This window comes from Mustela nigripes, chromosome 9 (genome assembly GCF_022355385.1).
Source record: "Mustela nigripes isolate SB6536 chromosome 9, MUSNIG.SB6536, whole genome shotgun sequence".
Lineage (NCBI taxonomy): Eukaryota > Metazoa > Chordata > Mammalia > Carnivora > Mustelidae > Mustela > Mustela nigripes.
The window spans coordinates 3,139,446-3,158,511 of record NC_081565.1 but is presented as its reverse complement, the minus strand read 5'-3'; the positions used below and the strand labels follow the sequence as shown (position 1 = coordinate 3,158,511).

The 19,066-nt window shown below is 64.6% G+C and overlaps 1 protein-coding gene and 1 long non-coding RNA gene across 3 annotated transcripts; both read right to left on the bottom strand.

The window, feature by feature from the left end:
- Nucleotides 1–12: 12 nt before the first annotated feature.
- SLC2A6 (solute carrier family 2 member 6) lies at nucleotides 13–7,306 on the bottom strand. Of its 2 annotated transcripts, XM_059410408.1 has the most exons (10): nucleotides 7,127–7,303; nucleotides 6,431–6,593; nucleotides 5,255–5,461; nucleotides 4,553–4,652; nucleotides 3,805–4,016; nucleotides 3,291–3,443; nucleotides 2,569–2,677; nucleotides 1,997–2,182; nucleotides 1,702–1,847; nucleotides 13–1,058 (listed from the first exon to the last, which is right to left on the bottom strand). In XM_059410408.1, the coding sequence occupies exons 1-10, from the start codon at nucleotides 7,216–7,218 to the stop codon at nucleotides 903–905; spliced, it is 1,524 nt and encodes a 507-aa protein (XP_059266391.1). In that variant the 5' UTR covers nucleotides 7,219–7,303; the 3' UTR covers nucleotides 13–902. The 2 variants fall into 2 exon arrangements, with proteins under 2 accessions (XP_059266391.1, XP_059266392.1); XM_059410409.1 differs by lacking the exon at nucleotides 3,291–3,443 and having other exon boundaries at nucleotides 7,127–7,306.
- A 1,178-nt stretch (nucleotides 7,307–8,484) lies between these two features.
- On the bottom strand, nucleotides 8,485–18,948 carry LOC132024276 (uncharacterized). The gene is made up of 3 exons (XR_009406209.1): nucleotides 18,620–18,948; nucleotides 18,267–18,437; nucleotides 8,485–12,989 (listed from the first exon to the last, which is right to left on the bottom strand). It is a non-coding gene; the product is annotated as an uncharacterized LOC132024276 (long non-coding RNA).
- Nucleotides 18,949–19,066: the final 118 nt, after the last annotated feature.

The window sequence follows — 19,066 nt, the reverse complement described above, 5'->3', positions numbered from 1 at the left end:
GGGACCACAGGCCCTGGGAGTAACTGCCGTTTTATTGACCTTCCGTGTGGCTGGCCCTGTCCCACTCCTGTGCACAGCCTCTCAGCCGAGGAGCATGACTCGCCCAGGGCACACAGCTGGGGAGGGCTGGAGCCTGTGGGACAGAGCCGTCCTGCGGCCCACGGAGGGGGCCCTGCCTGGGCCGGTAGGCCCTAGCGACTGTGGCTGAGGGTTTGGGACTAGCTGAGCCTGGCTGCTGGGTGGGCTCCCCCATTTGCAGGAGACCCCATCATGTCACTCCCCAGGCCAAGAGCCTGACTGACTGTGACAACAACAGGAGGACACAGTTTGCGGACGGGAGCCCTTAAGCCCCGTTTCCAGAGATTGGGTAGGGGCAGGAGGAAGTGTCAGTGCTGGGTCCTGGGCCCTGGCCTGTGGGGGTCCAGAATGCCCCCTGCAGCGCCCACAAGCTTTCAGAGCGGCGGGTCTCTCTTCCTCGCTGGCATCAAGTTGCTCCATGATGACTACGCAGATCCGAACGAAACGGCGCTGTCCCTGTGTGCAGCCCTCCGTGGCCGCGTCCTCTGCAGTAAGGAGCCCAGCCCCGTGTCACCCAGCAGGGCCTTGTCCTGGTCCCTGGTCCCTGGGCTGTGCGCTGCCCTGTGGCCCATGGCCGCCTCCCTTGCCAGCGGGTCTTGGCCGATGGGCGTGCAGGTGGCCAGCTGCTGAGTTGGGGCCCAGGCCGGACAGGGGAGCTGCGGCCCAGAGCCAGAACATGCACGGCGGGGGCCTGCCGCGCTTCTGTCCGGTCCTCCTGTGCTCCGTCCGGCGGCGGACGGCTGCTGCCTCCCCAGCTTGGTGTGCAGGCTCGTGGCCAGTGCAGACGCCCAGTGGTTTGCCCCCACCATGGCAGGGCCCCTGACCTAGTGCAGGAAGGACCTCCTCCCGGTGCGGAAGAAGGACTCAATCTGCTCCAGCGACCGGCCCTTGGTCTCAGGCACGCAGCAGCCGGTGAACACCAGGCTGGCCACGCAGACGGCGGCAAAGAAGAAGAAAGGCACGTGCAGGCCAAAAGCGTTCTGGGGGTGTGAAGGGGACGATCTGGTCACACGGGGTTCCCGGGGCCCTCCTAGTGTTGGCCAGCCTTGGGGGCCTTCCCCTTATTCCCCTGCTCAGGGCCCTTGCGGGGCTCCTCACTGCCTCCCGTTCAGACGCAAATGCTTTAGCGTGGCCCGCCCTGCCGGGAGCTCTGGCCTCAGCCTGGGCTCAGGCACCTGCCTCCCTCCCACCAGCAGGAGGCCCGGCCCCCCAGCCTGGCGGGGAGCAAGTGCCTGCGTTTCCGCAGCCGCCACACAGGTCCTCCTGCCCGGCCCCACGCCCACCCGCACCTCTCCGTGGCTGCAGTGCACACTCCATGGGCTCCCCAGCCCTGCCCTGTCCAGCGGGCTACACCAGGGGAGGCCCCCGCCCCAGCCGCCCGGGTCAGATTGTCCCTTCTGGGCGCTGGGCATGACATCTGGTTGGCTTCCGGGCCTGCTGGGGGTTTGGACCAGCAGCGGGGAGGATGCGGGGCGGCCAGCGGGGACCCTGCCAGCGGGGACCCTGCCCGGAGACCCAAACTGCCCCCCGGACATAAGGCCCTCTGGGCTCGCTCGTCCTGGCCCGGGAGGACCCGCGGGACACTCAGAGGACTTGGCTGGGAAGCCCGACCCCGGTACTCACCACCACCAGCAGGAAGGACTTGGTGAGGGCGAAGGCGGTGAGCCAACTGACGAGGACGCAGAGCCCCGAGGCCACGCCGCGGGCTTGCAGCGGTAGGATCTCCGACATGAGGAGCCAGGTGATGGGTCCCCAGCCCATGGCGTAGCCTGCCCACAGAGGACCAGGGGCCTCTGTCGCCTCCGCGGAGCTGCCGAGACCCCGCCCCGCCCCAGCGCCCCGCCCACCGGAGCACCAGCCTGGCCCCCTCTGGCTGGCCATCCCGGGCCCTGGACCCGCAGAGTCCCTGGGTACCTACCAGTGATGAACAGCATGGTGGCCACCAGGGGCACGAGGGTGAGGTAGCTGGACGAGGTGGCCAGGGGCGGCTCTGTGTCCCCCAAGGGCATGCTCTCGAGGCCCACAGTGCTGTTGGGAGTCAGAGGCTTTGGACCGAAGTGGACGTACAGCCCGAGCGTCAGGTTGGCTGCAAACATGATGGTGGCTGTGGACAGACATGGGGCCCTCGGGGGGCCAGGACCCTCTGAGCCAGGTGCTTCCTCCGCAGAGCCCCTCAGCACTGAGCACCCTGGGTGGGCCAGTTCTCATCCAGGCCGCCACCATGGCCTTGACCGGACGCTTCCCGTAGAGCAGTGAGCTCCGCCTGCACGTCCAAGCTCGGGTCATACCCACTGTTTGCTCCCCTGAGCCCTGCAGACCTTCCTGGGGTGGCTGGTGTGTGCCGGGCCCCATGCTGGGCACTGGCGGGGAGCAGGACCCACAGAGTAGGTGTGACAACCCACACCTCCACCCCGGAGCTCCCAGCCACAGTGCCCTCTGCCTGGGCCAGCCAACGACCAGGAGCTGCAGGAGGAGAACGCAGGAGCTCACCCGAGACAAACAGCAGAACCTTGCGGCCAGCCAGGTCCATGGTGACAGCGGCGATCAGCACGGAGAAGAGCCTCACGGCCCCCACAATGGCCGCATCGTCCTTTGGGGGCTGCACGAAGGAAGCCACGGGCGCTGAGGGGGCTCCAGCCTGCCCATCCCACATATCCCCCAACAAGGGGCCGCAGGGCACTCAGGTCCCAGGCCAAGGCCACAGCTCCTCTGGAGCACTGAGCTGCGGGGCACTTCCTCCGGTCACCCAGCCTGGGCTGCAGGGCTCCTTGGTCAGGACCCAGCTGCCATGCCCACTCCCGAGGCCCGGGCCCGCATGGAATCCCAGCGCCGCAATGACTGTGGGACTGCACTGTCACTGATCTTTCAATCTCCTCTCCCTCGGAGCCCAGGGCCGGCCGAGGCAGGCACACCCCGTTATCTCCCTTCCACAGAGGCGGACGCTGAGGTCTAGAGAGAAGAGACTTCCCTCGGCGAGTGGCAGATGCTCTGAAGCTGGGCTCCATGACCCCCCAGAACTCAGCACTTCTAGAAAACGGTACCTTTGGAAGCCCGGGTATTTTAAGACGTAAGTTGACTTACAAACATTATTCTGAGAATGGGGGTGTGGCACAAACCCCGCCAGGAGACCCTGGCGGGCTCGGCACAGTGCATGCACCCCTGACCCGCGGCCGTAGGGAACGGCCTCCTGGGTGCCGGGGCCGGGCTCTCACCAGCAGGACGGCGGTGCTTTCGAAGATGGGCTGCAGATAGACCAGGATGGGAGTGACGCCCATCAGCTGCTGCAGGAAGCGCATGAGCAAGGCGATGAGGACGGGTCGGTACATGTGGGGGCTCCGGGCCTCGGCCCACGACATGTGGGTGCTCTAGAAACAGGAGGCTGCCACTGGGCTGGGGGCACTGGGCCAGCCCCTCCAGCAGGCACCACCCTGCCTTCGGCTGGGTGGGAGACTCCCTCCTCCCTTTCCCCAGGAAAGACTCTGTGCCCAGAGGCAGTCCAGGCCACGCACAGGCTGGGGGACCCCCGCCCGAACCCCAGGCTCTTGGATGAGTGGGTGGGTCAAGGCAGACTTGCGCGTGCCAGGATCTCTGCGTGCCCAGGCATCCGCAGCGAGGAGCACCGGCTCTGGGTCGGGAACCACAATCTCTCCCCTCCCCGCAGCGCTTGGAGGGGGGCTCTTATTCCTGTTCCCCGGGAAGAAGCAGCCGAGGCCCACCCTCCCACACCTGTCTGCGGACGTTGTCCTGGATCTGCTCGAACTCCCAGCGGATGTCCGTGTCGGTCCCGCGGAGCCAGGCCAGCGCCCGCAGCGCCTCCGCGTCCCTGCCCCGTGAGAGCAGGAAGCGAGGGGAGTTGGGCATGAAGCTGAGCAGCAGGACCATGACGAGCACCGGCCCTTCCCCTGCCACGGCCAGCCAGCGCCACGGCAGCAGGAGGCCTGGGGGTGAGGACAGGGTGAGGAGCTGTGGTCCATGCCGGACAGAGTCCCCTCCTGCCGAGGCCTCGGAGCAACCCCATCTGCTCTCAAGGGCTAGCCCCGGGGCCGCCTCCCATAGGAAGCCTACCTTGGTTGCCCCAGGCCTTTGTGATCTAGACCAGGAGGGACCCCAGGGATTGCTTGGCCCCTAGCACAGGGCCCAGCACATAGAAGGTGGTCCTTGGAGGGTCTCAAGGCCCATGGCAGGGTGATGCGGGGGGCAGCCTTAGCAAGCAAGGCCCCAGGTTTCTACCCTAAACCCCCACCCCATCTCAAACAGATGGGCTCCGATCTCTTTTCTCTCTGGACCTCCCCCGTGCCCACAGAGAGGCTGGGCATTGCCTGGAGGGACACAGCACAGGGGGGTGGGGGGTGCTAAGCCAGTCTCTCATCCCCCAGCACGGGGCTTGGTTTGGGGTGTATTCACTGCCTTTCCAACCCGGTCACCCGCCGCCTGCACACAGGAGGTGCTCAGTGCTCTTTTGGATGATACTTGCCAAGGGCATAGAGGGACAGAGATCCGAACACGGCCATGAGCTGGGGTGTGGCCCCCAGAGCCCCACGAACACCTGGGGTAGCGATCTCAGACACGTACACCTGCAAGACAGGTGGGCCCAGCCCACGCCGTTGGTGAGATCAGGCTCCCAGGCTTGGCTAGGATGGGAGAGGTGGCCCCAGTGAACCTTGGGAAGTGACAAGTGGGGTCTTCTGGTGGGACTTTGTCCTGACTGTGACTCAGGCCATTTCCCTAACGGTCCAGTGGGCAAAAGGTCACCTCTGAAATAGGGAGCTGGTGACGGGGGTGTGGGAGGCCCACGGGCCCCCAGACTCAGCTCCTCCCGGGGCCCCCGGCTGCCTGCTGGCCTGGCCCCTGACAGGGTGTGTGTGCAGCTGTGGGAGGAGTCCTGGGGAGGGAGAGACTTCCCCTTCCCCCGTTGCTCAACACAGATTTTCTTCAGTTGAGCAATGTGTCTGAGTATCGGGAAATGGGGTAGGAACTTGAAGGGGTCCAGCGTGAGGTCGGCTGGGCATGTGGGGACAGATTAGCTATCCTGCTGCAGGGAAGCTGAGGTTTCCTGGCAAACATATCCCCACTGCCCGGGGGGTCGGGGGCCGGGGGTGGCCGGGAGACTGCAGCAACCGTGCTCAGCACAGTGCTGAGGCAGTGAAGGGGCAGGGGTGGGCAGTCCTGGCCTTACCGGGATGCAGGCAGCTGTGAGGCCCCCAGCAAAGCCTGTCAGCGTCCTCCCCAGCAGCAGCATCCAGAAGCCACGGGCACCTGCCATGAGCGCGTAGCCGGCTGCCGACGGCACAGCTGAGAACATGATGCTGAGCTTCCGGCCCAGGAGGTCGTTGAGGACCATGGCGCTGAGGCCTCCAGCCGCTGCACCCAAGGTGAATATGGACTGTAGGAAAGGGGAGCAAGGCAGACATGTGTGGGCATCCAACACTCCAACCCCCCATTGGAGCCTAGGGGCAGCCGCTTTTCCAGGCTGATCGTGAGGTAGTGAGCCTCCTGTCCCCAGAGGTGTGCAAACATCACACGCACAACCATTTGTTAGCAATGCCACCATGGGGAGTCCTGTTCTGGGGAGTAGGTGGGGCCACTTGTCCACAGTGGTTCAGCTCAGCCGAACGTTTAAATGTCTAATACTATCATGGCAGATGGGAGAATCCTGTGACCCAAAGCCTCCGGCATTTTCAGATTTGGGGGTTCTTGGATTCCTGTCAGTGTAGTGAGTAGGATCCAGCCACTGACTTGGGCACGTTGCTCAGCCTACCCAAGCCTCAGTTTCTTTATGGAGACACCAGGAAGAGCCCCCTTATAAGGCTGGCCCTGGAGCCAACCTGCTCTCGTGGACGGGGCCCAGTAGCACACTCCTGGCACACGCCGAGTGCTCAGCACACACTAGGTATTGTCTTGGCTGCTCTGTTGTGATTGTTAATTGGAAGCTACCGAGATGGTCCTTCCAGCATCCCGGGGCTCTCAGGGCCCTGCTCTTCCCTCCCACGTGCCCACATTCAGTCCTGGGGGCCCCCTTGCCCCAGCCAGTGCCTCTTCCCATTGGCATCTGATGCCTCTGCCTCCCACCATCCAGGGAGGTACCCCTCTGTTGTGGCAGCCCGGCAGAGGGTGGGTGTGGGGGGTCTGGGGCAGGGGGAGACCTGGTGGGCCACCTCTCTGCTGTCTTCTTCCCTAGCGACTACTTCCTCCTGTTTCAGAGCAATCCTCTGGCCTAGCTCACCCACTGCTCCTTCCACAACTTGGCCAGGATGGGCGAGGAGGAAGGCCAGGGCCCTACAGGGGGACCCGAGCCTAGTGGGTCCCCACTCACCCCGCTCTGCCCGTCTCCAGCTCCGAGCATGGCTCTTACCCCAAACCAGGATGCCTGGGTTTTGGTCAGGATCAGGTCCGGGTCCAAGGAGTGCTCCAGGGCCGGGATGACAGGGGACGTGTAGACCAGGGCGTACCCGAAGCTGAAATTGCCCAGCACCGCGGCAAAGGTGGCCAGGAACACCCTCCTGTTCTGTGGGGTCCTGGTGGGTGGGGGCGGGCAGAGCGATGAGGTCCCAGAGTTCCTCCTCCCCCCGCGGCCGAAAGGCTACGGGGTCCTGGGCCCAGGGGCTGCCGGCTCAGCCCTGGACGGCCGCGCGGACCCCGGGCTCGGCCGAGGGCTCCTGGAGCCTGAGTGTCCGCTCGCTGGCAGAATCCCCAGGGCGGCCCCCGAGGCCCCCCGCCCCGAGGCCGAGACGCGGGCGAAGGAGCGCCGCTCTCCCGCCAGGACCTCGCCCGCGCAGCCCCCGCAGCCCCCGCAGCCCCCGCAGCCCCCGCAGCCCCCGCAGCGCGCCGTGACCTTAGGCAAGCGCGCCCCTTGCCCTCTCGGGGCTTCCCTCCCCCTCTGCGCCGGTCGGGGCTGGACCTGCGCCGGGCGGCGAGCGGCTCCGCACACAGGACCAGGGGGTCCGGGGCGGGGGGGCAGACGGGCCCTCGCGGGACAGCGGCGGAAGGTCAGAGCAGGCCCCGGGCGGAAGCCGGCCCCGCCCGCAGCCCCCCGCCCCGCGCCTCTCACCCGCCCCGCGTCCTCTCCCCCGGCGACGGGGACGCCTTCTCGGGGAAGGTGTCATAGTCCGGGCCCTCGGCCCCCAGCAGCGGCTCCTGCATGGCCGCCCCCGCTCGCTGGCTCCGTGCGGCCGCCGCGGGCCGGGGCGCTGGAGGGCAGCTCGGCCCGGGAGACGCTCGGGGCAGCCGCCGCTCCGAGCATCCGGCTGGGGCTGGAGCCCCGCCCCTCGGCCGCGATTGGCTGCGAGGCGGCCCTGCGGCGCCGGCGCCGGCCTATGGGACCGCGGCGAGCCGTGCGGATGCTCGGATGCGGGCGCGGCGCAGGGGCGGGGGCGGGCGGCGTGCGGGGCTCGGCGGGGCTTTCCCGGGGCGCGGGCCTGGGGGCGGGGCTCTGGTTAGGGTGCGGGGCTCGGCCCGGCTTTCCGGGGGCAAGGGCTGGGGAAGAGGGTGCGGGGCTTTCCTGGGGTGTGGGTCCGGGGCTGGGTGCGGGGCTCGGCGGGGCTTTCCCGGGGCGCGGGCCCGGGGGCGGAGCGCGGACAGTCTTGCCAGGGACACGGGCTGCCCGGAGGGGGACGGACAGGGTGCCTGCCCCGCGGGGCTTTCTTGAGGCGGCGACCACCGGGCGGGGCCAGGTTTTAAACGGGCGTGCCCTGCAGCTCATGGGTCACTGGAGACCCCTGGACTGGCCCTTCGGTTGGGAACCCCCCTGCGGGCTCACGTCTGGCCAGCCCGTGTCGGGGTCCAGCGGGATACCAGCACTCGGCCTCGGACTGCGGCCCACCCCAGGCCCAGCCCCTACAGACTGGAGGAAACAGGGCCAGAGAGGCCAAGCGACTCCCCAAGGTCACACGGGAAACACGTGTCTCCCTCCGAAAGAAGGCCATGAGCTCTGCTTTCTGGACTCCCTCCCGGCTACATGGCTACATGGCTGCCCCAGTCACCGCCGGCCCTGCCCCCTCGCCTCCGGGGGTGAGGCGAAATCAGGCTGAGGCGTGCGCGTGGCAGCATCCCGCATCCCGCATCACGGCCCTGGCCCTGCGGGGTGAGGGCTGGGGTGTGGCGGTGGTCCCAGTGGCACAGATCTGCATTTTCTCCATTTCTGGTCCTGTTTGGTTGCAGAAATAAGTTGGGCTTGTTGAGACTCATCCCAGTAATAAGATAAAATTAAAAAATAAAAGTGGAAACTGAACGTTTCCTGGAGGCTCACCCCGGAACGGTAACGTGGCGTGCGAGTGCCCGCCCTGCCCGCGGACCTTCCCAGAGACCGGCGGGCTCACACCCTGTTCTGCATGGATGTGTCATGTGTGGGTTTTCATAACTGATCCTCTGTTGTTGAGCATTTGGGTTATTTCCAAATTTTAGCTATTGAAACTATATCTTTTTTTTTAATATTGTTTAATTCTAAAAGAGACTGCATTTATTTGAGAGAGAAAGAGAGGGAGTGGGTGCCAGAGCAAGGGTGGGACAGAAGCAGAGGGAGAATCCCAAGCAGACGCCATGCTGAGTACAGGACTCGGTCCCACAGCCCTGAGATCAGACCGAGCCAAAGTCAAGAGTGGGTCGCCCAGCCGGAGTCACCCAGCTGCCCCCAGTAAATTGTTTTTAAAAGGAATCCTGTAATTCCCTTCTGCTACGAAAGTACAACTAGTAGAACAATGGAGAAAGGCTTGGGAAAGCCACATCCATCACCCGTCTGGTGCTCTGGGCGTCCTTGCTCCGTGGTCCGTCCTGCGTATTTTCCCGTCGTGTGCGTGTGTGCACTAGTGTGAGACCACTTACAGCACATGTCAGCGTTTTCCTGCTGTGAAGGACCTGGGCTTTGGATCCAGGCAGAGCCAATAAATGGTGCCTCCTCCTGCTGACTCGGAACAAGACGTGTCACCGTGTTTTATCCACTGAGATGTAACGGGGTTTGCTCAGCCATTGCCTTCATGGGCATGAAGGCGATCTCACACGTTTGCTTTTAAGATCAGTGATCATCTGTGTCCTTAAAGGATGATTTCCTTCCGCAAGGATGTTTGTCTAGTCTTCGGGCCTCTGTTAACCACTGCCCCCCCATGGGTCTTTCTCTCCTGACACGTGGGTCTATCGCAGATGGGCTGCTCGGGGACCCTGGCTCTGGAGCAGCGTGGGGCCCTCCTCTTCCCTGCCCATCGGTGCCTGGCCCGGCAGATGAACACAGCCGGGCCAGGAGGCCCCTGGCCGATCTGAATTCAGAGCCTTCCCCTCTCCATTAGCTTCTCTCCCCGTGAAGTCTGGGCTCAGAAGCAGAGGAAAGCACTGGTCTGGGCATCCGTGCACCTGGATCTGCAGCCCATCTCTGGCCTGGACACACCCACACCAGGGACTGGTTTCCCCGCCCTCAAGCTCCAATCCCTCCCCGAGGGAGGCCCCAAGCAGCGTGGGTTCTTGACAGGAAGGGCCCCTAGGTGATTTCAAGCTGCCACTGGTCTGGGCCTGCCCTGGGGAACGCCGCAGCTCCGTGCACGGGAGACCACCCTGGTCCGAAGGTAGATTCCCGCAGAGCCCCCGGGGTTGGGAGGTGCTAGGGGAAGACTACCCCCGGCCCCCGGGCTCCTGCACCATCTCCATCCCGGGCTTGGTTAGCAGAGGACCTGGTGCCCAGTCTGGCCCATATAGAGGAGGACCCTGGGGACCAGGACAACCTCTGCCAATCTCTGGGACTTCTTGAGAACCCTGCCTTCTCTGAGCCGCAGGATGGATGGAACCTGGTGCCCCCTCCCGGCTGCCCTCTGGCACAGGGCGGCGCGTGGTCCTTGATGGAGCTCTTCCTGCACCTTGACAGAGGTCCCTCCAGACCAGTCTGCCAGCTTCCACGTGCCCAAGAAACTGGCTGAGCTGCATTCTGGACCCCCGGGCACAAGGACAAAGGTCTCAGAGGGGGGCTGTGGCGCTGAGCCTGACTCTCCAGCCCCAGTCCTCTCAGGAGGGGAGGTACGGGGGTGGGAGGGAATGCCAGGCCCCACCCCTGCTGGCTCCTCCGGGCCCTGTCCTCCCCTTCCCTTCTGCAGAGGAGACAATGGAGTCTTGGGGAGTCACTGGCCAAGGTCACCTATGGGGCACCCCCTGGCCCTGGGTCCTCCTGTGCCTGGAGGGCCTCCCAAGGGGCAGGGGTCGGAGAGAATCCCTCATGTCCTCGTTCCCACAGATGGGCCGGCCGGAGCCCCCAGGGGAGAAGGTCTCTGACGCCCAGCCGGCCGGCGTCCCCGCTGCTCTCCACCCTGCCCTTGGCGATGTCATCCCTGGTCCCGAGGACTCGGACCTGGTGCCCTCTGTGACCCTGGCTGCGGCTCTGGTCCTGCTGTTCCTCCTGCTCTTGGCCTGGCTGGTGTGGGACGGGCTCCTCCGAGGCTCCTGCTAACGCGGCTTCCCAGGCAGAGGATGGGGTGTCCCTTGGCTGGGCCGGGCACGAGTCAGGAGGGGCCTAATGGGAGTGGGCCCAGGGACAGGGGTTGGCGGGTGGACGGCTGGAAGGCAAGAGGGCGGGGAGGCAGCTGGGCCTCCCAGCCACATCCTGGGCCAAACCCTGTGGCCTTTGTCTAGGGCAGCCCCCAGGGGACCCCAGGAAGTTCCCAGGGCCTTCCCGCTGGAGGGCAGGAACCTGATGAGCCCTGGACTCTGCTGTCCAGCGCTGCTGAGCCTCAGGCAGCTGCAAATGCTCAGGCAAGCGGAGCTCAAATCCCCCTCAGGCAGGTTTGCCGCGGCGTGGGGGTCCTCACGGGGGCACGACCACCCTGGGGACTGTGAAGAAAGCCAGGTGACCCCTGGGCATCTGCGGGATGAGTCCGAGTGAGTCGGGAAATGAGAGTTCCAGCCCAGGCTCTGTCCCCGAGGGGCTGGGACCGTAGACCATGCCCTTGTCCGTTCTGGGCCTCAACTTCTGCAGGCATCGTGCCTATTCCTGTGCATTGTTGTGAGGCTGAGCACGGCGTAGGCAGTCTGTGGTCACCTCTGCAGCGGACACTGTCCCTTTCGCCTGCACCCCTTCCTCCACCGGGGACCTTGGGGGAAGCCCCCCTCCCCTCCCGGGCGCCTGGGCCGGCGGAGCCGCGATGCGCTGGTCTTGACCGCCACCTGGTGGCTGAAGTAAGAACAGCATCATCTGCCCTGGGATCCCCTTGGGCTCTTCCCAGCGAGGAGGAAAAGGTGTTTCGTTTTTTAAAGTGGAAACATTTGAGCTTGTGGATAAGCCCAAGTTTTGTTACTTAAAAATTCTTTTACCATGTGCTGTCTCTCTCTGTTACCTTCATTTCTGTGTGACAATTTTACAAAAAAAAAAAAAAAAAGGCATCGGGAAGGGGGTGGAGGGGGTTGGTGACAGTCAAGCCCAGGGTCAAACCCAGGGTCCTGGGCGTCCTCCTGCCCCCCAGGGTCCCTGCCCCGGGCCTGACAAAGGAAGACATGCACTTCTGAGGATGGGACGTTCGGGTCGGTACCAGGGGTCCTCAAAGAGCACAGCTTACCGAGATACCATGTGCCAGATACGGGGGGCGGGGGCCGAGTGGAGCCCCCAGAGCACACAGGGTGGCTCGGTGCTCTCCTCCTCCTGCCGCCTGGCTTTCCCTCCCTCGGGGAAGGGAAGGACTCTGGGGTGCGCCCCAGCCACGCACCGTACAGGAGGAAGGAAGGAATGGGGGTGTCTCTGCTGTCCCCCGGCGTCCTGAAGCCAGTGCTCACGTGTGTCCAGGCTGTGGTGCTGGGAGCTGCAGACTCCCGCCCATGCCGCATGGGTCCCACGGCCCGGCCCAAGGCCCGCACAGGCCCCCGCGCGCAGCTCACACGGAAGGACCCACACCCGCGGGGAAAGTATTGACCTGTTTCGTAAACATCACCATTCCCCGTGGGAGGTTTTCCTGCGGGGGCAGCCAGATGCCCCAGGTCAGGACCGTGTGGGCTTTGGGTGGGTAGGACATTGCGAAAGGGTCACAGGCCGGCCTGGGGACGGGGCTGGACGAGCCCGGGGTCTGGCAGGCTGCTCCTGAGCTGTCTGGCCCAGAGTTGCCAAGAGCAAGCGGCTTGCGTGTGCACGAGCGTGAGTGTTCGTGTGCCCGTGTGAACATGTGTGTAACGTGCATGCGTGTGCGTGTGTATACAAGTGTGTAGAGGCGTGTGCGTGTGTGCTTGCGTGTTTGCTCCCCGGGGCCTCCTACAGGAGCGTGCACGCGGAGTGAAACGGGCGTCCTCGCTCCCCGGCCGGCTGCTGGCCGCTGGGGCTCTGCAAGGCCGGGCCGAGGGTCCTTGGGAGAGTCCCGCCGCGGAGCCGCCTTCCCTCGTCCGCCCGCAGGGCCGGTGCAGGCAGCGCGGTCACCTCTGATTTCCCAGCTCCTTCCTAGACGGGCCCCTGCTTTTATTTGCACAGACCGTGTGCTTGGCTGGAAACGCAGGTCCCCGTCCTGCCGCCCGGTGGCCCCGTGAGCCAGTTCTGACCCGGAGGTGTCGACCGGAGCAGCCGGGGAGGGTCGCACTTCCTGAGGAGAGAGGTGTGGGGTCCCGCGCAGGCTGGCCCGGCTCATGTTGGGGTGGGTGGGTCCGGGTCGCAGGGAACAGCAAGCCCAGCCTGGGACCGGCCTCCGGCCTCCTGCCTTCCGAGAGGTGAGGACAGAGTGTCCGGTCAAGGCTGGGGGTCCCAGGGTGGGCAGAAGCCTCCCTCCCTCAGCCGAGAGAGGGACAGAAGAGCACACCGACGGGGGTTGCGCAGAGGACACAGCATCCTTCTCCGTGACTCAGGGAATCAGTCCTGAGGGCCAGGCCCCAGCAGAGCCCCAGCGGAGGTCCGGCTGCATGCCCCCTGGGGGACATAATTGAGCACCTTCTGGGGGTTTCAGCCAACCTCCTCCATCAGGTGTATCCTGCTTCGGGCATGATAGGGAACAGAGAAAAGCCAAGTGAGGCTGTCGGCCCCTCCTCAGGGCATGGCTGTGACCCCTGCCTCTCCTGCTCCTGGGTCTGGCACAGTAGCCAGAGAACCGGGGGTCAGTCCCTGCTGTGCGAGCCGGGGGGAGCCCCGCCCCACCGTGAGCCTCCCTCTCCTCTTCTGTTCGTGGGGGGCGTGGGGGACGAGTGTGCAGACGAATGCCGGGGAGCACCGAGCCAGATGCCCAGTATCCTGGGTGGGTGCCCATGACCCCACCTGTCTGCTACCGGCCCTCCTGGTCCCGCGAACCAGCCCAGCGGGAGAGGAGGCGGGTGTGGACACGGGGCTGATCCCCGCCATGTGCCTCCTGTTTATCTTTGGCCCCCGGGCTGCCCTGGGGACTCCCTGCCAAAAGCAAGACTGAATTTTGAATCTTGTTTTGATGATGGTCTCGAGTCTATAAAAAATGTTCCAGTGGGAAACCCAAGGGCAGGGCGGGGAGCGGGGACTTGGGGTCCGCGCTGTGGCCAGCACCCCCTCCCCACAGCCAGGGTAGAGCTTTGGGTGCCTGGTGAGCTGGGGGAGTGCTGGTGAGCGAGGCTGTTCATTTACGGCGGTCGATGTTGGTGCGTCTAGAGCATGAGTGTGTGCGAGCTTGTCGTACAGTGCGGGGGGGGGGGGTCCTTTCCCTGCTCCACGGGCGAGAAAAGGCTGTGACAAAATGATGTCCCTTCCTGTTTGACAGGCCGGCTTTGTCCCCGTGGCCCATGTGCCCGCGCCCACTCCCGCCTCGGATGATTCTGCGGCACGCGGTGGCTAGTTCCCGCCGGGCCGTGGGATCTGGACCCGCCCCACCGCCCCGAGGGAGCCCCGTGGGGGAGCTCAAAGGGGCCGAAGGGCTCAGTGGGCAGGGGCAGGACAGGCGTGTGGCGGGGTCAAGTGGCGCCGAGGGGAGGGCTGCTGTTCCCAGCCTACGGGGGGGACCAAACACGCTCCCCGGCCGCGAAGTGGCCCCAAGCTCCTGGCATCGGAGCCCGCAGGGCCAACCAGGCGGCGCGGCTATCCCGCCGAAGGCCCAGGGCGGGGAGAAGCTCGGAGCCGGGCGAGGACAAGGCTGCGACCAGCAGGTAGGACTAGAGCATGAGACTGCGTAGGGTGTCAAGGAAGAGAAGTCAGGCTTTGGGGGGGGTCCAGCCTTGGACACCCAGGCCGGGCCCGTGTGTGTAATGACACGCGTTGACGCCACGTGTGCCTGTGGCTGTGTGTCTTCCGTCGCTGTGTCCACACCTCCTGGGGCTGGCTTCCAGTGGGCCTGTTGTCCCAGATGGCCACAGGGGTTTGGGACTATGGCCACAATTTCAGGGGCAGACGCAGATGAGGTGCCTGTCCTCGCCTGCCCCCCGACCTTTGAAGGCTTCATCTCGGAGGTAGGCAGCGTGTCTGTGTGAGGGGCTTGGCCCACAGCAACTCCGTGACCCGGGGGCCGGTAGAGGGCTGGGGTCTCACGGGACCCTCTGTGGGATCCGACGATTAGCTGCCCACGAAGGCAGCCCTTTTGAGAAGCCGACCGTCTCTTGCCTGTTAGGAATGGGGTTTCTGCTGTGGGCCTGGAGAATGGATACCAGGTCCCTGCTGCCCTGAAAGGGACTGGTTTGTGGGCGTGGACCTTCTGGAACGCGGTGGGGGGTCAGGCCCCCTCTGTCCAGGACATTCCCCTCGCCCTTTTCCCCAGATGCAGCCTGGATGGCACCTCCCTGTGGCCACCGGGTGGGTGACCCACACACTGTGGCTGCCTGGCTTCTCTCCACTTCTGCTCACCACGGTCCCGCCACTGTTTCCTGGAGTCCCGAGTCCCCATGGGAGTGGTGACCCAGAGGAACACACGAATACGGCAGCACGCGGCCCGCTGGCCTGAATGTGGCCCCTGCCTGTCCCAGATGGCGGTCTGGTGCCCGTCTCTGGAGGAGGACGGCCCTCGTGCACTCCGTGGGCCAGGGCTGGAAGGTTCCAGCGAGCTGCACTAATGTTGCGGGTGTGGGGAAGGTTCTCCAAGATTGTCCTGCAAGCCCCTCCCTGCCTGTGGACGGACGTGACCCTCTCCAAGGCCAACAGCCAATGCCTCTGTTTGCGGACACTTCCGGGCTTTCTCGGCGCCCTGAGCCCACAAGTCCCTCTCTGCAGGGACTTCTGCTGGGACAACAGATTTTGTGCCCTTTGAGTTGTCTGTTGGGCAGGACTTGCTGAGTGAAAAGCTCCATGGGACAGGGGCTGGCGTGCCTGGGCGAGCGACCCCACGGCGGGGACCCCAGAGAGCCGCCTGCCGCGGAGGTCTCCACGCCGCGCCAGGAGGGTGGGCTGGGGGCTCCGGGGCAGGAAGACCCGCTCCCGCTTCACCATCTTGCCTCTCACCGGCTCATTCCCGAGAGTCCAAGTCGAGCGCGGGCGGACCTCTCTGCTCTTTCTGAGACACAGGCCCCTTCCCCAGGCTCGGCTGTTTTCCCTCCTTCATTTCCAGGTTCAGACTTAGGCATCGGAGTCAAGTGCTCCAGCCTGGGGACCGACCCCTGAAAGGCCAGGCGGGGGTCTTCAGCTCGGGGGTGTCCTGGCGTTCACACCTCTTCCACTTGCACTGGAAACGCGGGGGTCACGCATGGCTCCCCCAGATGGGCCCCTCAGTGCTGTGAGGACGCGGCTCTGGGCGCGCAGCCTTGTAGCCACGGGGGGCTGACAGCCGGGGTCCCTGGGACCGCCCGGGGCTTCCTCGGGCTCTGCCTCGGGGCCTCGCCCTCCGGCGTGTTCACTCCGCCCTCGGGAAGGGCAGAAGGGGGTTTCACTTGCTTAGAAGTGCCCACAGCGTCTGTGTGGGGTCAAGGGCAGCGTCCTCACTGCTGCTCCCGCCCCCCCCCCCCCCCACAGGTTGGCCAGCCTGAACCGCAGGTTCAAGGACTGGAACGGGCCCCTGGCCTCTGGGAAGCTGAGCTGCTGCCAACTTGGCCTTCCCTTTGGCCGGAGTTGGGTTCCAGAGCAGAGGCCGGGCCTCTGGGAAGGGCTCCGGGGGCCCAGCTGCAGACTGGGAGGGCAGTCCTGCCCAACGGGGGCTCCTCCTGGAGCTCGGGTCCACCCAGCCTCGGCTGGGGCTGGCCCGCAGGTCTGGGCCGTGACGGGCTCAGGAGAGAACACGGAGGCCCTGACCTAGTGTTTGCATGTCCGCAGGGGACAGCGTCTCGGACTTGGGGGTGGTTTCATCATGTGGTTTATTCATCCACATGTTTGGGTTTTCTACGACGCACAGGAACGACCGGGGTCATAGGTGAGAAAGATGGTTGCTTTGAGCAAGTTAGAATCGTCACCCGTGTGTTGCCGGTGTGGTGAAACGGGCGTCATCTCCACGTGGGACAGGTCTGTATCTGTCCCAGCCGGGCCCCGGAGGGGAACCGAGTCCATGCGGCAGGGCGTGGGGGGCTCCGTCCGTCGGGATAGGCCCGCGTGGATCCGCCCGTGGGAGCGGGACCCCGCTGAGCCCGAGGGATGGACGGGGGAGGGTGCTCGGGGAGGGGCAGCGTGGGGGCCATGGAAGGGCCGGTCTCGGAGGGTGAGTTGGATTTTAACAGGCAGGGAGCAGAGGCGTCCCAACGGTGTCGCAGGTGCACGCCCGTGTCCACACGGGGCGCAGAGTACTGGGTGCTGCCTAGCAGGAGGGGAAGCCAAAGGGCCGGTGAGGGCGGCCCGCGGGGAGGCGTGTAGGCCTGGTGGGCCGGCGGCACGGGGTCCCGTGAGGTTTCGCAGCTGAGGGAGAGCGGGGACGTGGCCGTGGCCTCTCACCGGCCATGAGCGGGGAGAGCCACAGTCTGAACCAAGCGTGGCCTCAGCCCACAGCGGCCGGCCTGCAGGAGGTTGGAGCCGGGCTCCCCCACGGCCTCAGGGCCCCGTGGTGGCTCCTGGATAGGTTGATGAGAACCGGGGTGCAGGCTTCCAGAAGCCACCAATCCCTCTTCAGCCTTATTTTCAGACACTCTGGGACACCAGCCCATGGCCCTCCCCGCAGAAGTCACCCAGCTTGGGAAGACGTCCAGGGAAGAAGCGCACACATTCCTCTGGATCGGGGCTAGAGAGAGATAGCCTCCGCACTGCAGCCCCGGGGGCAGGCGGGGACTGCTTTGTCAGGCGGGGACACGCCGTCCCCTGGCCTGGCCTGGCCTGGCCTCCTGGCGCAGGGCCCGAGCTGGGAATGGCGTCTGACCCTGTGTTCCAGGCGAGGCTGGGGCAGCGTCCTCAGGACACAGCTGTGCCCAGCTGTTTCCCGAATGACATAGTCCAGAAAACCTACACCCCCACTGCTCCCAGCTCTGCTGACCAAGGGACACAGGTGTCAGGGCCCTTTTGGGGGCATGTGACCCTGGGGGAACAGGACAGAGGCCAAGACCTGCTTGGCTCGCAGAGTCTGGGAAAACTGTTGACTTCCTGAGGCCTCCCAGGTACATTGTGTGGCTAAGAAGGCTAGGGGATGGCCTTGGCTCGGGCTCCTAAAGTGAGAGGAGAGGCTGTCTTCCAACAGAAGAATGCACAGCAGCCTGGTCACGGCCGCCAGCGTCCGCTGCAGGAAGACCCACTCTGCGGCTGTGATCTCTGCCGTCCCTGAACCCACAGGTGTTCTGACTGGAAGACCTTACCCGAGTCCTTCTGGGGGCCCTTAACAGGGGAGGGGAAACTATGGCTTTCCTTCAATCCACGGGCTTGGCCGTGGGCCTCGGGCAAGTCACAAAGCTTCTCTGTGCCTTGGGGTCCCCAGGGGTTTAGTGGGCTCCCTCCTCCTCCCTGTCAGAGGCACAGGCACTCAGAGGAGGGCTGCCAGCCTCAAGGCCCGGCCCGCGTGGCCAGTATGGGCACAGGGCCCTCCGGAGATGCAGGCTTCTGACGGCTGCCACTGGCCTCTGCCGAGGAGGGCTCTGCAGACGTACTCCCACTCCTCTGCCCGCTCCCCGGAGTGTGAGCTTCCGTGGGCAGGGCCAGGTGTCTTGTTCATTGCCAAATCTCCAGGGCCTCAACCCTGCCTGGCCCGTAGGAGATGCTCAGTGAGTATTGGATGAGTGAATGAATTCACCCATCACTAACTCATTTGTTGAGAATGGCACAGTTTGAGTGCCTAGACCCTGGAGCCCGATAATCCCGGTTCTGAGGTTTGAGTCTCTGACTTACTGGCTGTTGAGCGAGTTAATGTCCCTGTGCCTCAGTTTCCTTGTCTGTACTATGACGGGAAAAAGATTTCTGTTCTTACCAACATGAAAAGCAGCTACAGGGCGCTTGGGTGGCTCAGTGGGTTAAGCCGCTGCCTTTGGCTCAGGTCATGATCTCAGGGTCCTGGGATCGAGTCCCACGTCGGGCTCTCTGCTCAGCAGGGAGCCTGCTTCCTCCTCTCTCTCTGCCTGCCTCTCTGCCTACATGTGTTCTGTCAAATAAATAAAAAAAAACTTTAAAAAAGAAAAAAAGAAAGAAAAGAAAAGCAGCTACAGACTCAGGCTAGAAGAAAAGCTGTCCGTCCCGCACGCTGTCTTCTGTTGGCTGGGAGGTGGCTGGGCCTTAGGGCCAGGACGGGGAAGGAGGGACACGGGGAGAACGCGGTACACTCACGCTGGCTTTGCTTGAAGAGGTCGGAGGACGAGGCCACCATGTCACTCCGGAACAAAGAAGCCAGGGGTCACACACGGGGGCCTGGGCGGCTGTCGGTCAAGCATCCGACTCTTGATTTCAGCTCAGGTTGTGATCTCAGGTGGTGAGATGGAGCCCCGCATTGTTTTCCGTGCTCAGCGGGGTGTCGGAGAGATTCTCTCCTCTTTCCTCTGCCCCTTACTGCTGTGCTTTCTCTCTCTCTCCCCAAAATAAATAAATCCTTAAAAACAAACAAACAAGGAGAAGCGTAGTTGTAAGCACGGAGTTTTACCGAGTGTGGCCTCCGGCCCTCCCCGCGGGGCCGTGTGGGGACTGGATGCTCTGGAGCTGAGGAAGGGGCGTTGCTGGAACCGGGTCACTGGTTGGTCGCCCCAAGCAGGACGTCACGAGGCTGGGAGGGATTGGATG

What these genes read in the sequence shown, in the direction of transcription:
- SLC2A6 (XM_059410408.1), bottom strand. Translation starts at nt 7,218, where the DNA reads ATGCAGGAGCCGCTGCTGGGGGCCGAGGGCCCGGACTATGACACCTTC. An exon ending in GGGGAGAGGACGCGGGGCGG is followed by an intron (nt 6,594 to 7,126) that starts GTGAGAGGCGCG and finishes CCCACCCACCAG; the next exon opens with GACCCCACAGAACAGGAGGG. An exon ending in AAAGCACCGCCGTCCTGCTG is followed by an intron (nt 2,678 to 3,290) that starts GTGAGAGCCCGG and finishes TCCTTCGTGCAG; the next exon opens with CCCCCAAAGGACGATGCGGC.